The following is a 15,941-nucleotide window of genomic DNA, read 5'->3' as shown; positions in this document are numbered from 1 at the left end:
ACAATCTTAAATTACATATATCTGTGTCTTTACTTATGGATCTAAATACTAAAAATGTTTGAGTGTGTGCGTGTGTTATAATTTGTGACACCATGACTACTATGTACGTATTTTAGAGCTTCACTGGTAATTTTTCGTGTTTCATGTTTAAATAGCGTATTTACAAACCTTTCAGTACTATCGATTTTTTGTTCAAGCTATTTCTTATTGATACCATGTAAAAAAATATTGTAATATTCATATTTTCTCAAAGGAAAGTGATTTGTTAAATTTTTAGTTCGTCATTTAGTCTTTAAGCTAGAGTGAAACAGTGTTTAAAAATTACGTTATACTCGAAATATAGTAGAAGGAAAATAAATTAAAAGAAAATATAAAATAGAAACATTTTATTTGTACAACAAATATTTTCAAATATAACACTTAAAATCAATAATGATTGTGAGGCACGAGATGATGCGTGGCGTACTTAACGTCAGCATGAAAACTGAAAAAGAAAATCAAATTATAGTTAAGTATTTTGTGTTTCTATTGGCTTAGAAAGAATACAGGTTAAAAACCTTACTACTTTTAATTAATCATTGGCTTTCTATAATATCAGAGTAGAAGACAGACCAGGCTCCCGCCACCCATGGACATCTGCAACCCTAGATAAGATTACGTTTCTATCTAAGGTTGACCACAGATGCGCCGTTTCCTCTGAAGACTAAGCTGGAATCCTTTGAAAAAGTATGTCACGAAGTAACTAATCAAAAACGAATTCCAAGGATAATTGAAACTTAATTTCAGTTTTGTCATGACTGAGAAACTAAAGTATTAATATTTTATTCATAGTATACTAACCCGCTGTGATCATCGCCGTGGTAGTGAACAACCCTCTCGGACCCATCGGGCTGGTGCAGCGAGTAAGAGCCCTTCACGACATCACCATCGCGATGCTCGTGCTGGGACTTGATATCGCCAGTGTGGTGGTCAGCTACCTTGTATGCGAACTCAAATTTGGGGTGAGTCTGAAAAGTTAATTATAAAATAAATTAGATACACAGAACTTTGGTTTTCTATGGATTAGCGGATTAGCAACCTATTATGTATCGTTGAATAAGAAACCGTACATTTACGGACCATTTTAAAATCGGACATAGGTATATTGTCACCTCATACGGGACTACATTGGAAACCTGAATAACGTTCAACAAAGGAACAAGTAATACTAGTATAAATTGGTATGGGATGATATTTCAAATACATCAAAGTGAAACTCTAATGTACATACATAGTAGTCATGATGTCCATGTCCGTGATGTCCGTGCACGGGCTCATGGTGTCCGTCGTGCTTGTACACGTGCTGTGATGAGTACGCGTGTCCATGACCGTGGTCTCCGAATTGAGCAGCCACGGCAGCTACAAGACCGGCAATAAGCAGCACCTGAAAGATATTTTACAAAATATATTTATTAATACTTTTTTTTTCAAGTCTTACATACATTTTTTTGCAATGGTCAACGCACTAATATATATGAACGAAAAAAATAACTATTTTTTATTTCACGTAAAAAAATGATTATATAGTTTAAAAAAAATTGAATTAATAATACCTTAGTGAACATTTTTGAAAGGTAATGTAAACTTGGAACTCAGAAGTGAACTGATATCTAATGATTATAATGCGTTTCTTATATATCGAAAACAATGGTATCATAGCAAGGTCAAACTGTTTCGCACTGAATAATTGGGCGTAAAATATTAAAACTTTGTGCAACAAAATAATAATTTCGTGAAAGTTTTCAATCAATGCATGCCTATTTTGTACATAACATATGTTAAATTAGTTTATTAGTTAACTATGTTCAACTACGTATTATCAATGGATTAAGTAATAGATGAAACATAATATAATGCTTGCTGATGACTGGAAGCTGATCATGTCTGTATGCTTGGAGTTCTGTGAGTTGTCTGTATGTTAGATCTGTCTAGTTTGTCCCTGTAGTTCCGGGACCAGAATAGGGCTACGGTATCCCCTGGCTTCCGGGGTTGCGGACGGCAAGAGTGGGAGCTCGAACCGCCCGGCCAGCAACCCCGGGATGGACGGCGGTATGTGTGGTCGCATACGCGCCAAGTGGACTCCGGTTGCGTTCCGATGGAGATCCCGGAGTGCTCTACGCAGCGCCGAGGACGGCCACCGGGGGGTTTTAGTGCGGTAAGAATCCCACATAACCCCGTACCGCTCCCACGGCATAGGTTTTCCCCTTGTTAACAAAAAAATAAAGATCTGTCTAGTTAGTGTAAGTGGCCTCGGCCGTTCTAATTAGATCAATAAAATAAATTAATAATTTAAGCTTTTATTATTATAGTCACCCACCCATTACTGTTACACTGCTGGGCACGGGTCTCTTCTCAGACCGAGAAGGATAAGGTCCTAGTCCACCTCCTTGGCCAAGTGCGTTTTGGTAGACTTCACATACCTTTGCTAAATAAGATTTCTGGTCTCATATTTTCACAAAAAATAAAGTTGTAGTGTGAACGTCCCAAACATGAAATCAATAGTCAAACATACATTCCTGGAATACAAGGACGGAAAGCCACATGAAATTTAACCAATAACATCCGACCCCCGAACGCTTCCGATGCTTTGCTAATCACGATCTACAACTCAAGAACGATCAAATCAATCGCCATATACACAAGGTACAAAACTGTCACTTCAAGAATACGTAAATACTGGTAAATACACAATACAATCGAACTATATCTATTTAATCTTTTGTATTCCATAATCGACGTTCAGGGTTGAATTTTAAGAAATATTTTTAAGTAGGTAGGTATATCTCTGATTTTACAAAAGTATTGCCACTGATTATATGATCGTTTGCTGTAATTGTATAAAAACATTTCAGAAAATACTGTGAGCACTCTAAATTCGCTCTTGCCCGGCTTAGTGGACTATGAATGTATCACTTAATATCCGTCCTTCCATTCGATTTTTGGTTTTGCTAAGTAATCATTTTTTGTGTTTTAAATAAGTATGACTAATATATTACAATGCAATTTCCAGCAAACACTTTCACAAATGATTGTAGTGAGGTAATTGCGCAGTATTATTAAACCACAAAGTTTAGTTTCTAAACCAATTACACATGTACTTCAACCTTGGTATGGTTGTCATTGTTTCCGATATATAAGACAAGAAATATAGTTACCATGCATCAGTTTAAGGTAGACCATATAAGTTACACAACGACTGAAGTTTATATCTGAAAAATATATTTCACAGATCAAAATGTTTGTAAAGGTAATAGAATTAGATTACATAATCAGTGTAATAAATGTTACTAGTATCAAAGTTAAAAGTTAAAGATTTTAACAACAGATAATAAGACGCTTCGTGCGTTACATTTAAGGAAAGCGATTTTTGGAGTTCTCAGCTATAATAAGAAAACAAAACTTTGCCAGGTTTGGTGTATCGCTGCTCTCATCGCTGTTGTGGCTGCTCAGTTCGGTGACCATGGTCACGGGCACGCGTACTCTTCCCAGCACTTGTACAAGCACGATGGACACCATGCGCCTGTGCACGGACATCACGGACACCATGATTACTATGTAAGTTATTTTTCACTGATCAACATGAGTCTTAGCATAATTATACAGTCAGATATATAAGTACCTTCAGTGCGCTTTTTGAAATTTAGACGCCAGATGAAGAAAATCTAATGAAAATGTACGTTATGCAACCTCTTCACTATTGGTGCAAGATGAAATGACTTATATTAGTTTAAGAAACATAAAATGAAGGCTTTAAACTCACAGATACATACATGAATAGTTATAATACACATACCTACATTCGTATTCATAGTATATATGTATCTGTCATATTTTTATATTTGGAAATTATTGTTTCAGACCCACCCCAAATATGAGTTCGCGTACAAAGTAGAGGACCACCACACTGGTGACATCAAGTCTCAGCACGAGCACCGTGACGGCGACGTCGTGAAGGGCGCTTACTCGCTGCACCAGCCTGACGGCTCCGTGAGGAGCGTGCACTATCATGGTGACCACCACAGCGGGTAATGCTAATTTATCACTTTATTGCTTCTGCTTACTGTAATTATAAATTTTATTAAGTATTCAAGATATTTATATTTCTCATAATATATTGTTATGCTACTTGTAAATAAGTATTATAATGGGTTGAATATATCAATACATATTACAAAAATTACATTTTGCATACTATAAATATGTATGAATCAACGACCCGCATGACGATAACCATGTTGGTATGATAAGGGCGTTACGAGTTCGATCTTTGAATTTGGACATCTGTTCTGGGTCTGGATTCTTGTGTTGGTTCTTAGTATGTATCCCTGGCACCCACGACACAGGAAAAATGTTAGTGACAAACATAATTAATAACATTTTTGATATTTTTTCCTTTTTCAGATTCCATGCTGACGTCAAGTACGACACCCATCATATCGTGCCGCATGCACATTATTGAAAGAAATTCTCAAGGATTTTTTAAATAGATGTACAGAGATTCTTTTCGTGTTGATCACGAAATGTCTGCTTTATGTTATCACTGTATTGTAAATGAGCATTATGTTGTGTTAATAAAATACCTACTTTACTAAAAAATTAATATTGTAATTATTAATATATTCACCCTTCTCGCACGTACCATACACTGATGATGATGGTGGTTAGCTAACAAAAACCCAACGATTTATTCAGGTTCAGAATTATGATTTTTTTTTTATACTATAAGAGTAGCAGACGAGCATGCAGTCCACCTGATGGTAAGTGGCTACTGCCGCCCATGGACATCTGTAATTAACCCCAGATAGGATTAGATATTCCTACCTGATGGCGGCCACAGATGCGCCGCTACCCCTGAGGACTAAGCTGGAACGCCTCGGAAAAGTCTGTCTCCAATAGACAGAATAGACAGAAGTAGTTACTTCTCTCCCTTTAATGCCCTTTCCTTGAAGCAAATTACGTCCACACCAGTCCAGTAGTTTTTATGAGAAACCTGTTTAATTAAATATAAAGAGATAGAAAAATCTTATTGACCGCTTTACTTTCTGCACTCACCAATGTTATCATATTAAAAAGCTATAAAAGAGATGTTGCACAAAACGTTTTCTAAAATAAGAAATTAAAAGGTTAAAGTTCGTCAACATAACACAAAATTTATAAAAAAATGTTATCATAAATTACAAATTATTACAAGACTTAGTACAACAACAGGAAACTACCGATGGTGTAGTTAAATTAATGTTATTAATTTAATACGAGACTTTTAAAATATTATTTTCATAAGTGTTTTATGTCATCTTTTAATCAGACCATAAAAGTGTAGGTACGTAATAATTTAGTCGTTTAATACTGGAATTGTATTACAAACATATTTATTTTTTAGTTTAAATAAGGTAAAGTATAAGGTTCTAAATAATTAGAGAGTAATCTAAATATTTAGTGAGAAAATAAAATACTTGCTTTATAAAATGTAGTGTTGTTAGATAATGCCCCCAGTAAGGAGCCTCATCAGCTCCCACACACACTCAAGAAAAACAGGTACTACATACACTGTGTCCACTACGGTGGAGACGAGGACCTCATAACCATCACAATGTGTCCTGGAGTGATGAGTCGTGTCTCCCCTGTACCCCACATTACCATAACTATCTAAGCTCAGTACCTCACAGAAGGTGCTTCTGGGGTTCTACGTAATCTCTGTTTAACAATAGACGGATGGTCAGAACTTCGGCAATAGTTGGGTCCGAAACCTTCCCTTCCTTACCGAAGGCGACGGTCCAGGATACCGGCAACAGTGACCAAAACCATGTCTCCCTTCCAGCTCGCCATCAAAAGGGCCACTAGGGTTAACAGTAACTACACATTTGAAAAAAAGTGCTACTACATTTTTGGTTCAGTATCTAGTTGCTTATCTCCACTTCCTTACCTACATCGGAGGACAATTTATTGTGTCTATTCGACACAAGTTGGTCGCTAATCCTTATCTTCACCAATTTAAATCCTAATGATAGAGTACCTAAACCATTCTTTCTGCATATCATCATCATCAACCCTTTACTGTCCCACTGCTAGGTTATGGTTAAGTAATTGCTTCAGTAATTCAAATTTCCAGCCATTATTTTACCTAGGTAGAGGTAGAATTTCATTATTTTTATCCAGCAAGCCAGATACAAAATTTCATAGTATTTGCTTCAAAATTAAAGGGTTTCAAAAAAACTGTCATCCCCAATTTTTTAAATTGTTACCATTTCTCGTCAAAAATCCGCCATTTTGATTTTTTTCACTTATTTAAGGATACTCGGCTCATTAAGACGATTGACACCTTAACCGTCGAAATTCATCGAGCCGTTTGTTAGACCCGATCGAATAAAGAAAGATAAACATACAAGACACGCGCGAAAAACGTAATCCTTCCTTGGCAGTCGGGTTAATTAATATTAAAAAACATTGTTTCAAAAAAAGTGGAAAAATAATAGATAATAGCGATTTTTCTTTTATTATTTTTTTTTTATTGCATTAAACAACACACACATAATTAATCTGAACATAACATATTACAGTAATAACAGTATAGCAACAAGAAGAGGTTAAAACTATTTACAAATTCACTTTTGCAAAAGTATATTTTTATGGCTTTTCAACTCAGTAATGCTTGTGAGGCACGATGTGGTGCGTATCGAATTTTACGTCAGCATGGAATCTGAAAAAATGAAATAGGGACATGAAATCAAAAACTATTGGATAAAGTGAAAATTAATAAAATTGTAGCGAAGTAAGTAGGTTTTAATCCTAACTTAAACAAAATTATGTTTAAAAGATAAAATATTCTTATTGTTTTCGCCGTTTGCCTGTATCCTATATTCCACATGTTTTATCCAACAACTTTAAGTTACTTTTCTACTATTCACATACTTGATTTTTAAAAACTTCCTGCTCTAATTTTTTTAACTTTTTGAATGTAAATAGAACTTTTTTTTAAGTTATCTTACCCAGAATGCTTATCGCCGTGGTAGTGCACGCTCCTCTCGGAGCCATCAGGCTGGTGCAGCGAGTAGGCGCCCTTCACGACGTCGCCGTCGCGGTGCTCGTGCTGAGACTTGATGTCGCCAGTGTGGTGATCTTCCACTTTGTACGCGAATTCGAATTTGGGGTGGGTCTAAAGAATTGACAAATAAAATCCTATTAAGGTTTTTTTCTATAGATCTAAATTGAGCTTAAGGTTGACTTACAGAAAATGCTCCTAGCATTAAGCCCGCCGTTTTACTTTTTAGGTGTACGTAATTAAGTTTCAAAAAGATAAATATAATTCAAATTGTTCATAAATATTCAAAGAAATAAATATAATTCAAATTGTTAAAAGCTGTAGGTAGTTGTTCTAAGCGTTAAATGTAACATAGAGTTATAGAAAGTGAATGACCCCAAGATTTATACAGAAACATCTCTAAGCTCCACATATTTTTTCTTAACCAACTTAGGCCATAAAAATATGTCATAAAACAATTTTAATCACGTACATAGTAGTCATGATGGCCGTGTCCGTGATGTCCATGCACATGCACGGGCTCATGATGTCCATCATGCTTGTACACATGCTGAGAAGAGTACCCGTGACCATGACCGTGGCCTCCAAATTGAGCAGCCACAACCACGACGAAAGTAGCTACACACACAATCTGTAAAAATAATTTAAATCAATAATATTCCTTATTTATAGTTGATTGATTTTAATCGGCAATCATATAATATGTCTTACTTTGGCGAACATTTTGGAGTAATTATACAGTTGGAATAATAGATGATAATGTTTTGAACACCAAGTTCTGGAGTTAACTGATACCATTCAAGTTTTACTAACGGCTTAAATATCAAAAAACATTGTTACTCACCAAGGCCACAATACTACATATTGACAAATTGGCGTTAAATTGTTAATAATTTATATGCAAATTTGGCAATAAAGTGAAAACAGTTAACCGCAATAGAAATTATGTGCGTGCGTTGTTACCGAAACCCTTTGTGTACGTTCGTACTGGTAAGTATTGAAAGCTTATTGATAAGGGAATTTACTCTTATGGTTACCAAGATTAATGATGATTTTATTATCCATTATATTACAATTACAATGACAACCTTCTTGGAGAAGAGGGTAACATAACGATATGAGTGCAGAAGGGTCCGGGGTCATGGCCAGACATTTCTAAATTATGAATTTAGGTATCTTTTATAGGTCTGGATGTTTATAGGCTCGTCTATGTGTGTAGAGTTCATTGGATCTAGATGTAGATTTAAAAAATGTTATTGAAACTTCATTTCTGTGGTGTAAAAAAGTCAAAATAGTAGGTAAATGTCACGTTACGTAGATGTCGTGGTAGTCAAATTTGCAAATTAAATTCGATATTAAATATTTACCGAAGATGAACACTATTTTCTTACTACGAAATTATTTCTTACAGTTGAAAATACCGCAAAATTCTCGAATATATATAGTAATATCGTGAGGAAACCTGCTTGCTGATAAAGATATATGAAGTCAACCAATTTACACTTGGGTAGAGCTGTGGACCATGACCAATTCCTTGTAATTCTGAGAGGAGACTCGTGCCCAAGAGTAGGACAGTACTGGGTTGATGATGATGATGATATGATATGGCTCAGCTGTGTAAATGCCATTTTTAATTGTATAACACGAGTTTTTCTACAATACAATTTGTATCATGGTTTGCATATAATATCCTTTATTGCCGATATTTAGATTCAGTAACCCGAATGGTAAATGTTCTAAATGCAACAACAATTTAAAATCATAAATCTAAGTCAAGTGATGGGGTCGAACTCGAATTGAGTGGTAAGAGTAATTTAAAAAATGCCTCATATCTTATTTCTCATTACTTATTTGAAAAACATCAATGTTGCTACTAAAATATTTGGAATTAACAATCACTTGCATACAATTGCATTATACGTAATATAAATGTAGAAAGGCTGTCTCTGATAAATGTTTTACAAAACTGTTACATAGCAAAATTTTAATTATTATAATAGCACATTGGTCATAGTGAAATCGTTTCACCTTGGTCAGCTAGCATTGTTATCAATATATAAGAAACATTTTTTATTCATAACTATCAGTCAAGTATTGAATTTGGAATAAGCAGTAACCAAACTTGAATACAAAAATATGAAGATGATGGTAAAATCCTCCCTCCGTTTTGAGTACTTTTTGTTTACTAATGTTATATTCATTTTCTTCTTAATTTTAGAAAGAAATTGTATAATTTTATAGGACTACATCCAACATGTATTTAGACCTATTCAACCTCTTTCTATGCATGTATATGGTATGCGGATATCCTTCGCAACATAGGCATCGTAACCCATATTCATGATACTATCATTTCCAGATGAAAATGAGAAAATTCTTAAGCTTGTTCAAATATAAACATGCCAAGAAATTTTCCAATAAATTATACATATTTTCATCGACATAAATTGAAATAAATAACCCTATATTTTACTTACAGGTTGTATTTGTCGCTGCTCTAATTGCCGTAGTATCTGCCCAATATGGTGGTCACGGGCACGGATACTCTTCCCAGCACGTGTACAAGCACGACGGACACCACGAGCCCGTGCACGTGCACGGACATCACGGACACGATCATCATGATTATTATGTAAGTCAACATTAACATAAAAAAAACTCATCAGACTCCACGCTACTAACTGATTATAGCAAGGAAAAATAGTAACTGGAACAATGCTATATGATTATAATAATGATAACACAATAATACCTCAAGCAATTCTTAATATGACAGTGGTTTTATCGGGAGTCGTTTATGTACCATTAATATCCAGTTGGAAGTATTTACATTCTTGCCTTAGCATATTTTGAAGGTGGTAGAACCCTTTGTGGTTCGAATTCGGCAACACCACCGCCAAATCTATTTCTGCCTAATGCCCTTGAAACACACGGTGTTTCAGAATACAAGGTGGTAAGGGATATATATTTTTCCGGGGCGTTCCAGCTTAGTCCTCAGGGGTAGCGGCGCATCTGTGGCCGAACTCAGGTAGAAATATGTAATACTATCTCGGGTTGTTTACAGATGTCCATAGACGACAGTAGCCACTTACTCGTACCATCAGATTGACTCATCTGCTTTTGCTGTATTATAAAAAAATCTACTACCCTTACAAGTGTAAGAGACATAACCAAAGCAGACGAACTTAATAGTTATATCACCTTTTGTATTTCCAGACTCATCCCAAGTTTGAGTTCGCGTACAAGGTAGAGGACCACCACACCGGCGACAAGAAGTCCCAGCACGAGCATCGTGATGGCGACGTCGTTAAGGGAGTCTACTCGCTGATCCAGCCCGATGGCTCTGAGAGAGTCGTCAAGTACCATGGTGACAAGCACTCCGGGTAAGTGGATTTTATCTTTGATTCAATAATAATTATCCGTTTATCAATCCATTACTCCTGCAAAGATGGGAAAGAAAAGTAAACATAAAGGCATAAAGGCAATACCTAAAAACCGGCGAAGTTTATTAAGAAAGATTTTGGACAACTTTAAGAGCTCTCAAAAAAATCTCAGATTGCTCGTTAAAGATGTAAATTTAATTGATAATTATATAAATCCCTTGAATAAGGAACCGTTAACCGAAAACAGCTTTCTACACTGACTTTGGCGGCTTTATAATGATTCTAAAGTTGCTGGATATAATTATTTTAATAGCAGTTAAAATAGATCTGGGAGATAATAACAAAAGCAACGAATAAAGAGAAACGGACCTAATTATCTTTTATCTTTTCAGATTCCACGCGGACGTGAAATACAGCACTCATCACATTGTTCCTCATAAATATCACTAATGTTATTTATTTTTAATTATGTAAAAAATATAACATTAAGTGACGTTTATATATTACTTTTTTGTTGTTGTAAATAATTAAATGAGTACAGTTATTACCCGTTTATTTTATTTGTATTTTAATTCCCTATTAATTTTCATCAAATTCCGCAGAGTAACCCTTTCGATCGTATGTATGTATGATTTTATTTTTTCTGAGGGGAAAAATACTATTACGTACATAGGGTCTAGATGCTTGGACCCCGTATGTCGGACTTGGTCTGTGTACCGACTGAAAAACCGCCTCTCTCGTCTGCCTTCGTTGTTCCCCATGGGATCACCGTTAAGTATTTCTTCACACTATTTTCCTTTAGTTTATTTAAATTTATCCGGTCAGATTATTTCAACAACAAACTTTCTTAATTTACTAAAAACACGTATGAGACTAAAAAACATAACAATAGTAAAAATTTTACAAATAATATGAGTTTTGTATGAAAAAATATCTTTCGTACGACTCAAATATTTTAAGACAATAGTAAAATGTTTACCTTTCTTAAAATTTAAGTTCATATTTTTTCCATAACGTAGCTTATTTATTAAAATAAAAAAATGTTTCCGCCCGGGATCGAACCGGGGGCCTTCTGCGTGTTAGGCAGATGTGATAACCGCTACACCACGGAAACGTTAAGTACGAATCTAAAAATTTTGGAGTCGTTTTAATTATAATAAGAAATGTTTAGTGCGATATTGCAATATGTGTTTATTTTTATTTAATTATTATATTCCATCCTGGAATATAGCACGATGTATTACTGGGTTCAATTTAAAATTATTTTTAACTTTAATTTGAGTTTTAAGATCTTTAATATTTTTCTCTTAGAATTAATAATAAAAAAACGATTATATAATATATTAGTGGTTGGGATTCGAACCTCGAACCACCTGTACCCTCACCATGAGTTTTCAAAACATCCCACAATTTTACGTTACGTTTGGTCTAAGATCCGAAGCTAAATCGAACTGGACCGAGCTGATAATAGAATGAAACTCATTTTATAATGAAATTAGTACATTGGGTAATACATTAAAAATGGGTTTGCTAAAAAAATCCTGGACAGGATAATTTTAATTATTTTTTGAAAAATTAAAATTTAATTGAAAATTAAATTTTGCAACATCAAGATAATAAGAAAATTCTATTCTGAGTGAATGTTAAAAACATACAGAATGTGCAGGCTTTGGGTTGCCTATTATTTACGTGGACGAACTACTGGGTTGTCAGGTATAAACAGGTATTTCGCTGGCAACTACTTTCACTCATGATGATAATAGATAAAATTTTATATCAGTAGAAGCGCTGTTTTATTGTGAACACGTTGATATAGGGTTGTCTGCAAAATGAAAATTAATTTTTCAAAAAATAATTAAAATTATCCTGTCCAGGATTTTTTTAGCAAACCCATTTTTAATGTATTACACAATGTACTAATTTCGTTATAAAATGAGTTTCATTCTATTATCAGCTCGGTCCAGTTCAACTTAGCTTCGGATCTTCTACTAGTTTACTCGATCCATTATTCTGTTCCGTTCGCTTCAGTAGACTGAGTAAACGCTTCGATCATTAATAAGAACAGTAAACGTAACAATAAGTAATTGCTCAAGTCTTTTCGTCTGCCTCACATGTTCACAAAAAGAGAGACAAAACATAAAGCGCCATTTTGTCACTTTAGACATTTAATGTTACATTACTGACACTATAGTTCTGATACAATTCACTAGGGGCGCTGATTCGAATTTGCATGGGCAAATACATAAACAATTACCAAAACAGTAATATTTGGCAAAACGTAAAAACTCATGGTAAGGGTACAGATTGACAGGTTGATTTTATCAAAAGAGCATTGGTTTTATTTTAAGTGCACTTTCTGGTTTTTAGTTAGTGGAATATAATCTTAATCCCAGAAATAAATTCAAAGAACAACCAATTTGCAGACGAATCTCCAATTCAAAGAATTTAGGTTCGATTCCCAACTAACCATATAACATCAAATCTAATCAAATCACTCGGCGCCGCTCACTACGGTGTCGGGTACCTTTCGAGGGTTTCCTCCTCGTGAAGAAAAAGGTATTTCTCCCGGACGTACTTTGTAACAAGGCACCCATAATATTTAAATCCTAGAGTGTAGAAAGTGCTAGTTGAATTTGCATGTAAAACTTGTTCGCCTTTCTTACGACTTGCGGAATGTATTACGAAAATCTGCGTAGCTTTAGGTGACCGTTGGTATATAAGCTCTAATTAAAATGTTTCTTATTATCAGTTGTTTTTTACCTTCAATCAACTTAGTAGATTACTACCAACAAAATGTTCGCTAAGGTACATAACAATTTTTTTGGTTGAAATTAAAATTTAGTTTATTCGTTACAAATAAATGATGTCTGAAATTTTTATTCTGTGCATTTATATGGAAAAAGGAAATTTAATATTGAAAAGGTTTTACAAAATTAAATTAAAAAAAGTAGAGTTTAACTCGACACCAAAATAGTTACATACTGAGTAAACAGTTCTCTCTTTAACAAAAAAAAAGTAACAAAGAGTTTTTTTGGATTATTAAAAAAATAATTTCAGTAAATATATTATCAATAATTCCATAGGTACTGTTAATCGCTGCCGCTCTTGGCGTTGCCGCCGCCCAGTATCACTCCAGCCATGGTCACGGTCACGGTCACGGTCACGCCGTCTCCTCCCAGAACGTAGTGCTGCACCAGACCCACGGACATGAGTCTGGCCACTCCTCCGGTGGACATCACGAAGAGCACCATGTAAGTTTTATAAATGAAATTTCAAGTGGGCTAAAACCTCTTGTAACATATAAATATATAAAAATTAATGTTCTCTACCATCATAGGCCCCCGCCCACTACTCGTTCGAATACCACGTAGAAGACAAGCACACCGGTGACATCAAGGCCCAGCACGAGACTCGTGAGGGTGACGCCGTGAAGGGCTACTACACCCTGCACGAGGCTGACGGCACTGTCAGGCGCGTCGACTACACCGCTGACAAGCACTCCGGGTAAGAATTCGTTTTTTGCCTATTTTATACAAATAAACACAGTTGCTAATTAGGTAGGTTATGATAACAGTCGTATAGTAAAATTAATTATTTATTATCTCTTACAGATTCAACGCCGTCGTCCACCGTGAAGGCCACGCTCAACACGCTGTTCCTAACCATCATCATCACTAATTTATTGCAAATACCAAATGTCCTAGATAATAAGATACAAATAAATAAAGAGTTTAAAAATTACCTCTATTTATTTTATTATGTTAAACTTTTTCGTTCCTTCATTTTAGTGTTACCTAAAATGAGAAAAACTATATTGAATCTATCTATTTGAACCTTAAAGCTTATTTTTTACACTATAATTATCAAATAACAAAGATATATATTTATTTTCCGTTGTCTAAAAATCGGAGAAGAAATAATCAGTACAATTTATGTGTTGAATATATAGAGAACTTTATATAGGTATTAGGGATGAAAATATAGAGATAGCCCTAAGTATAGGGATGAATTTTTAGATTTAGAAATTTATAAATACATCAATTTTAACGAAATACTATTTTCAAAGAGGTCATAAAGGCAAGTACAAACGAACCCAAAGTTGAGCGATATATTAATATTATTAAGCATTACAAAAAAGTATTATTTTGCAGACTAGAGTTTGGATACGCATTATTTTTTACAATCCACGCAACATTATTTCTACATAATAACATTATTTCTACGCTATAACGGCAGTGTTAGGTGCTGCTGTGTTCCGTTTTGAATGGTGTGGTAAGGGAGACAGACTTTTCAGAGGCTTTCCAGCTTAGTCCTCAGGAGTAGCGGCGCATCTGTGGCCGACCTCTGGGAGGAATATCTAATCTTATCTGGGGTTGATTACAGTAGCCACTTAAAATCAAGTGGACTGCATGCTCGTCTGCTACTTCTATATTATAAAACATACATTACGTACATTGTTACATACGTCTCACGGGGCAAATTTTAAAAGTAAGCTAAGGTGCCTATAATAAAACACCAGCCAATTAGCAGTGTAACCAACCACTGAGGGATCATTACAAACTTTCCTGTCACAGGGCCTTTCCCTGGTCGGTTTTTCCTGCCCCCCGGATTTCTAGGCCCGCACACATGATTCACCCGCATGCATTAATAAAATATATGTCACTGTTTACTCACAATCTGCGTGTGTAAGGAACTTGAATGTTAATAAGTTGGCACAGTATATAAAAGAAACATTTTCATTAGGTAAAATTTATTATGTTTGAAGTTAATGAAGTCTATGTTATAAATCTGATCGCCAAGTGCAATGACCTTAATGGCCTTTTTTAACACGCTTTTATTTTGCTGGTGCTTTTCGAAAATTGATAAGTGGAGCACTCCACGCTTTTTTTACAATTATACAATTTACTGTTCCTTAATTGTTTCCTAGATTGAAAATTATTTTCTACTTTTTAGTTGATTTTATCATAAAAGCGTGTTTTTTAGTTTTTTTTAACTATATTTATTATAATATAAGAGTAGCAGACGAACATGGGAAGTGGCTACTACCGCCCATGAACATCTGTAATCGCTAGGATTAGATTCCTACTTAAGGACGGTCACAGATGCGCCGCTGCCCCTGAGGACTAAGATGGAAAGCCTCGGAAAAGTATGTCCCCCTTACCACACCCTTTAAACGCAGCACCGCTTAACACTGCTGTTGTTAGGTAGGTATAAATAGGAGTGACGGTGATGCCGCCGGAGTCAAACCACAAAAAGTCTTACCGCCTTTTTTTGCTTGTCCCTGATGAACCAGTCTTATAGAGGCGTGAAACGCATCTTATTATTTATAAAATATTTAGCGTCTTTCCTTCACCTTCACATAAATAAAAAAAAAACTATATTTATTAAAAATAATAGTTCTTGGAAACAACTAAATAATAAAGTATAGATAAAACCCTTTCCAATTGAAAACATGTTTACTGTGGTCAGATACACCCTGA

At 35.0% G+C, this 15,941-nt stretch overlaps 2 protein-coding genes, 1 non-coding gene and 1 pseudogene across 3 annotated transcripts; 1 reads left to right on the top strand and 3 right to left on the bottom strand.

Annotated features, from left to right (window-relative positions):
- Window positions 1-369: 369 nt before the first annotated feature.
- On the bottom strand, window positions 370-1,652 carry LOC140750886 (adult-specific cuticular protein ACP-20-like). Its single transcript, XM_073084613.1, has 4 exons — window positions 1,593-1,652; window positions 1,271-1,423; window positions 841-1,007; window positions 370-484 (listed from the first exon to the last, which is right to left on the bottom strand). The coding sequence occupies exons 1-4, from the start codon at window positions 1,602-1,604 to the stop codon at window positions 427-429; spliced, it is 390 nt and encodes a 129-aa protein (XP_072940714.1). The 5' UTR covers window positions 1,605-1,652; the 3' UTR covers window positions 370-426.
- Window positions 1,653-3,274: 1,622 nt separating this feature from the next.
- Window positions 3,275-14,199, top strand: LOC140750854 (uncharacterized; annotated as a pseudogene).
- LOC140750801 (adult-specific cuticular protein ACP-20-like) lies at window positions 6,614-7,801 on the bottom strand. Its single transcript, XM_073084524.1, has 4 exons — window positions 7,790-7,801; window positions 7,551-7,709; window positions 7,026-7,192; window positions 6,614-6,736 (listed from the first exon to the last, which is right to left on the bottom strand). The coding sequence occupies exons 1-4, from the start codon at window positions 7,799-7,801 to the stop codon at window positions 6,679-6,681; spliced, it is 396 nt and encodes a 131-aa protein (XP_072940625.1). The 3' UTR covers window positions 6,614-6,678.
- On the bottom strand, window positions 11,503-11,575 carry TRNAV-AAC (transfer RNA valine (anticodon AAC)). Its single transcript has one exon. It is a non-coding gene; the product is annotated as a tRNA-Val (tRNA).
- Window positions 14,200-15,941: the final 1,742 nt, after the last annotated feature.

Source organism: Epargyreus clarus, unplaced genomic scaffold (genome assembly GCF_041222505.1).
Source record: "Epargyreus clarus isolate Ecla_fem2 unplaced genomic scaffold, WU_Ecla_fem_2.2 ptg000021l, whole genome shotgun sequence".
NCBI lineage: Eukaryota > Metazoa > Arthropoda > Insecta > Lepidoptera > Hesperiidae > Epargyreus > Epargyreus clarus.
The sequence above is the reverse complement of the archived record's forward strand: the minus strand, read 5'-3'. Positions and strand labels throughout refer to the sequence as shown.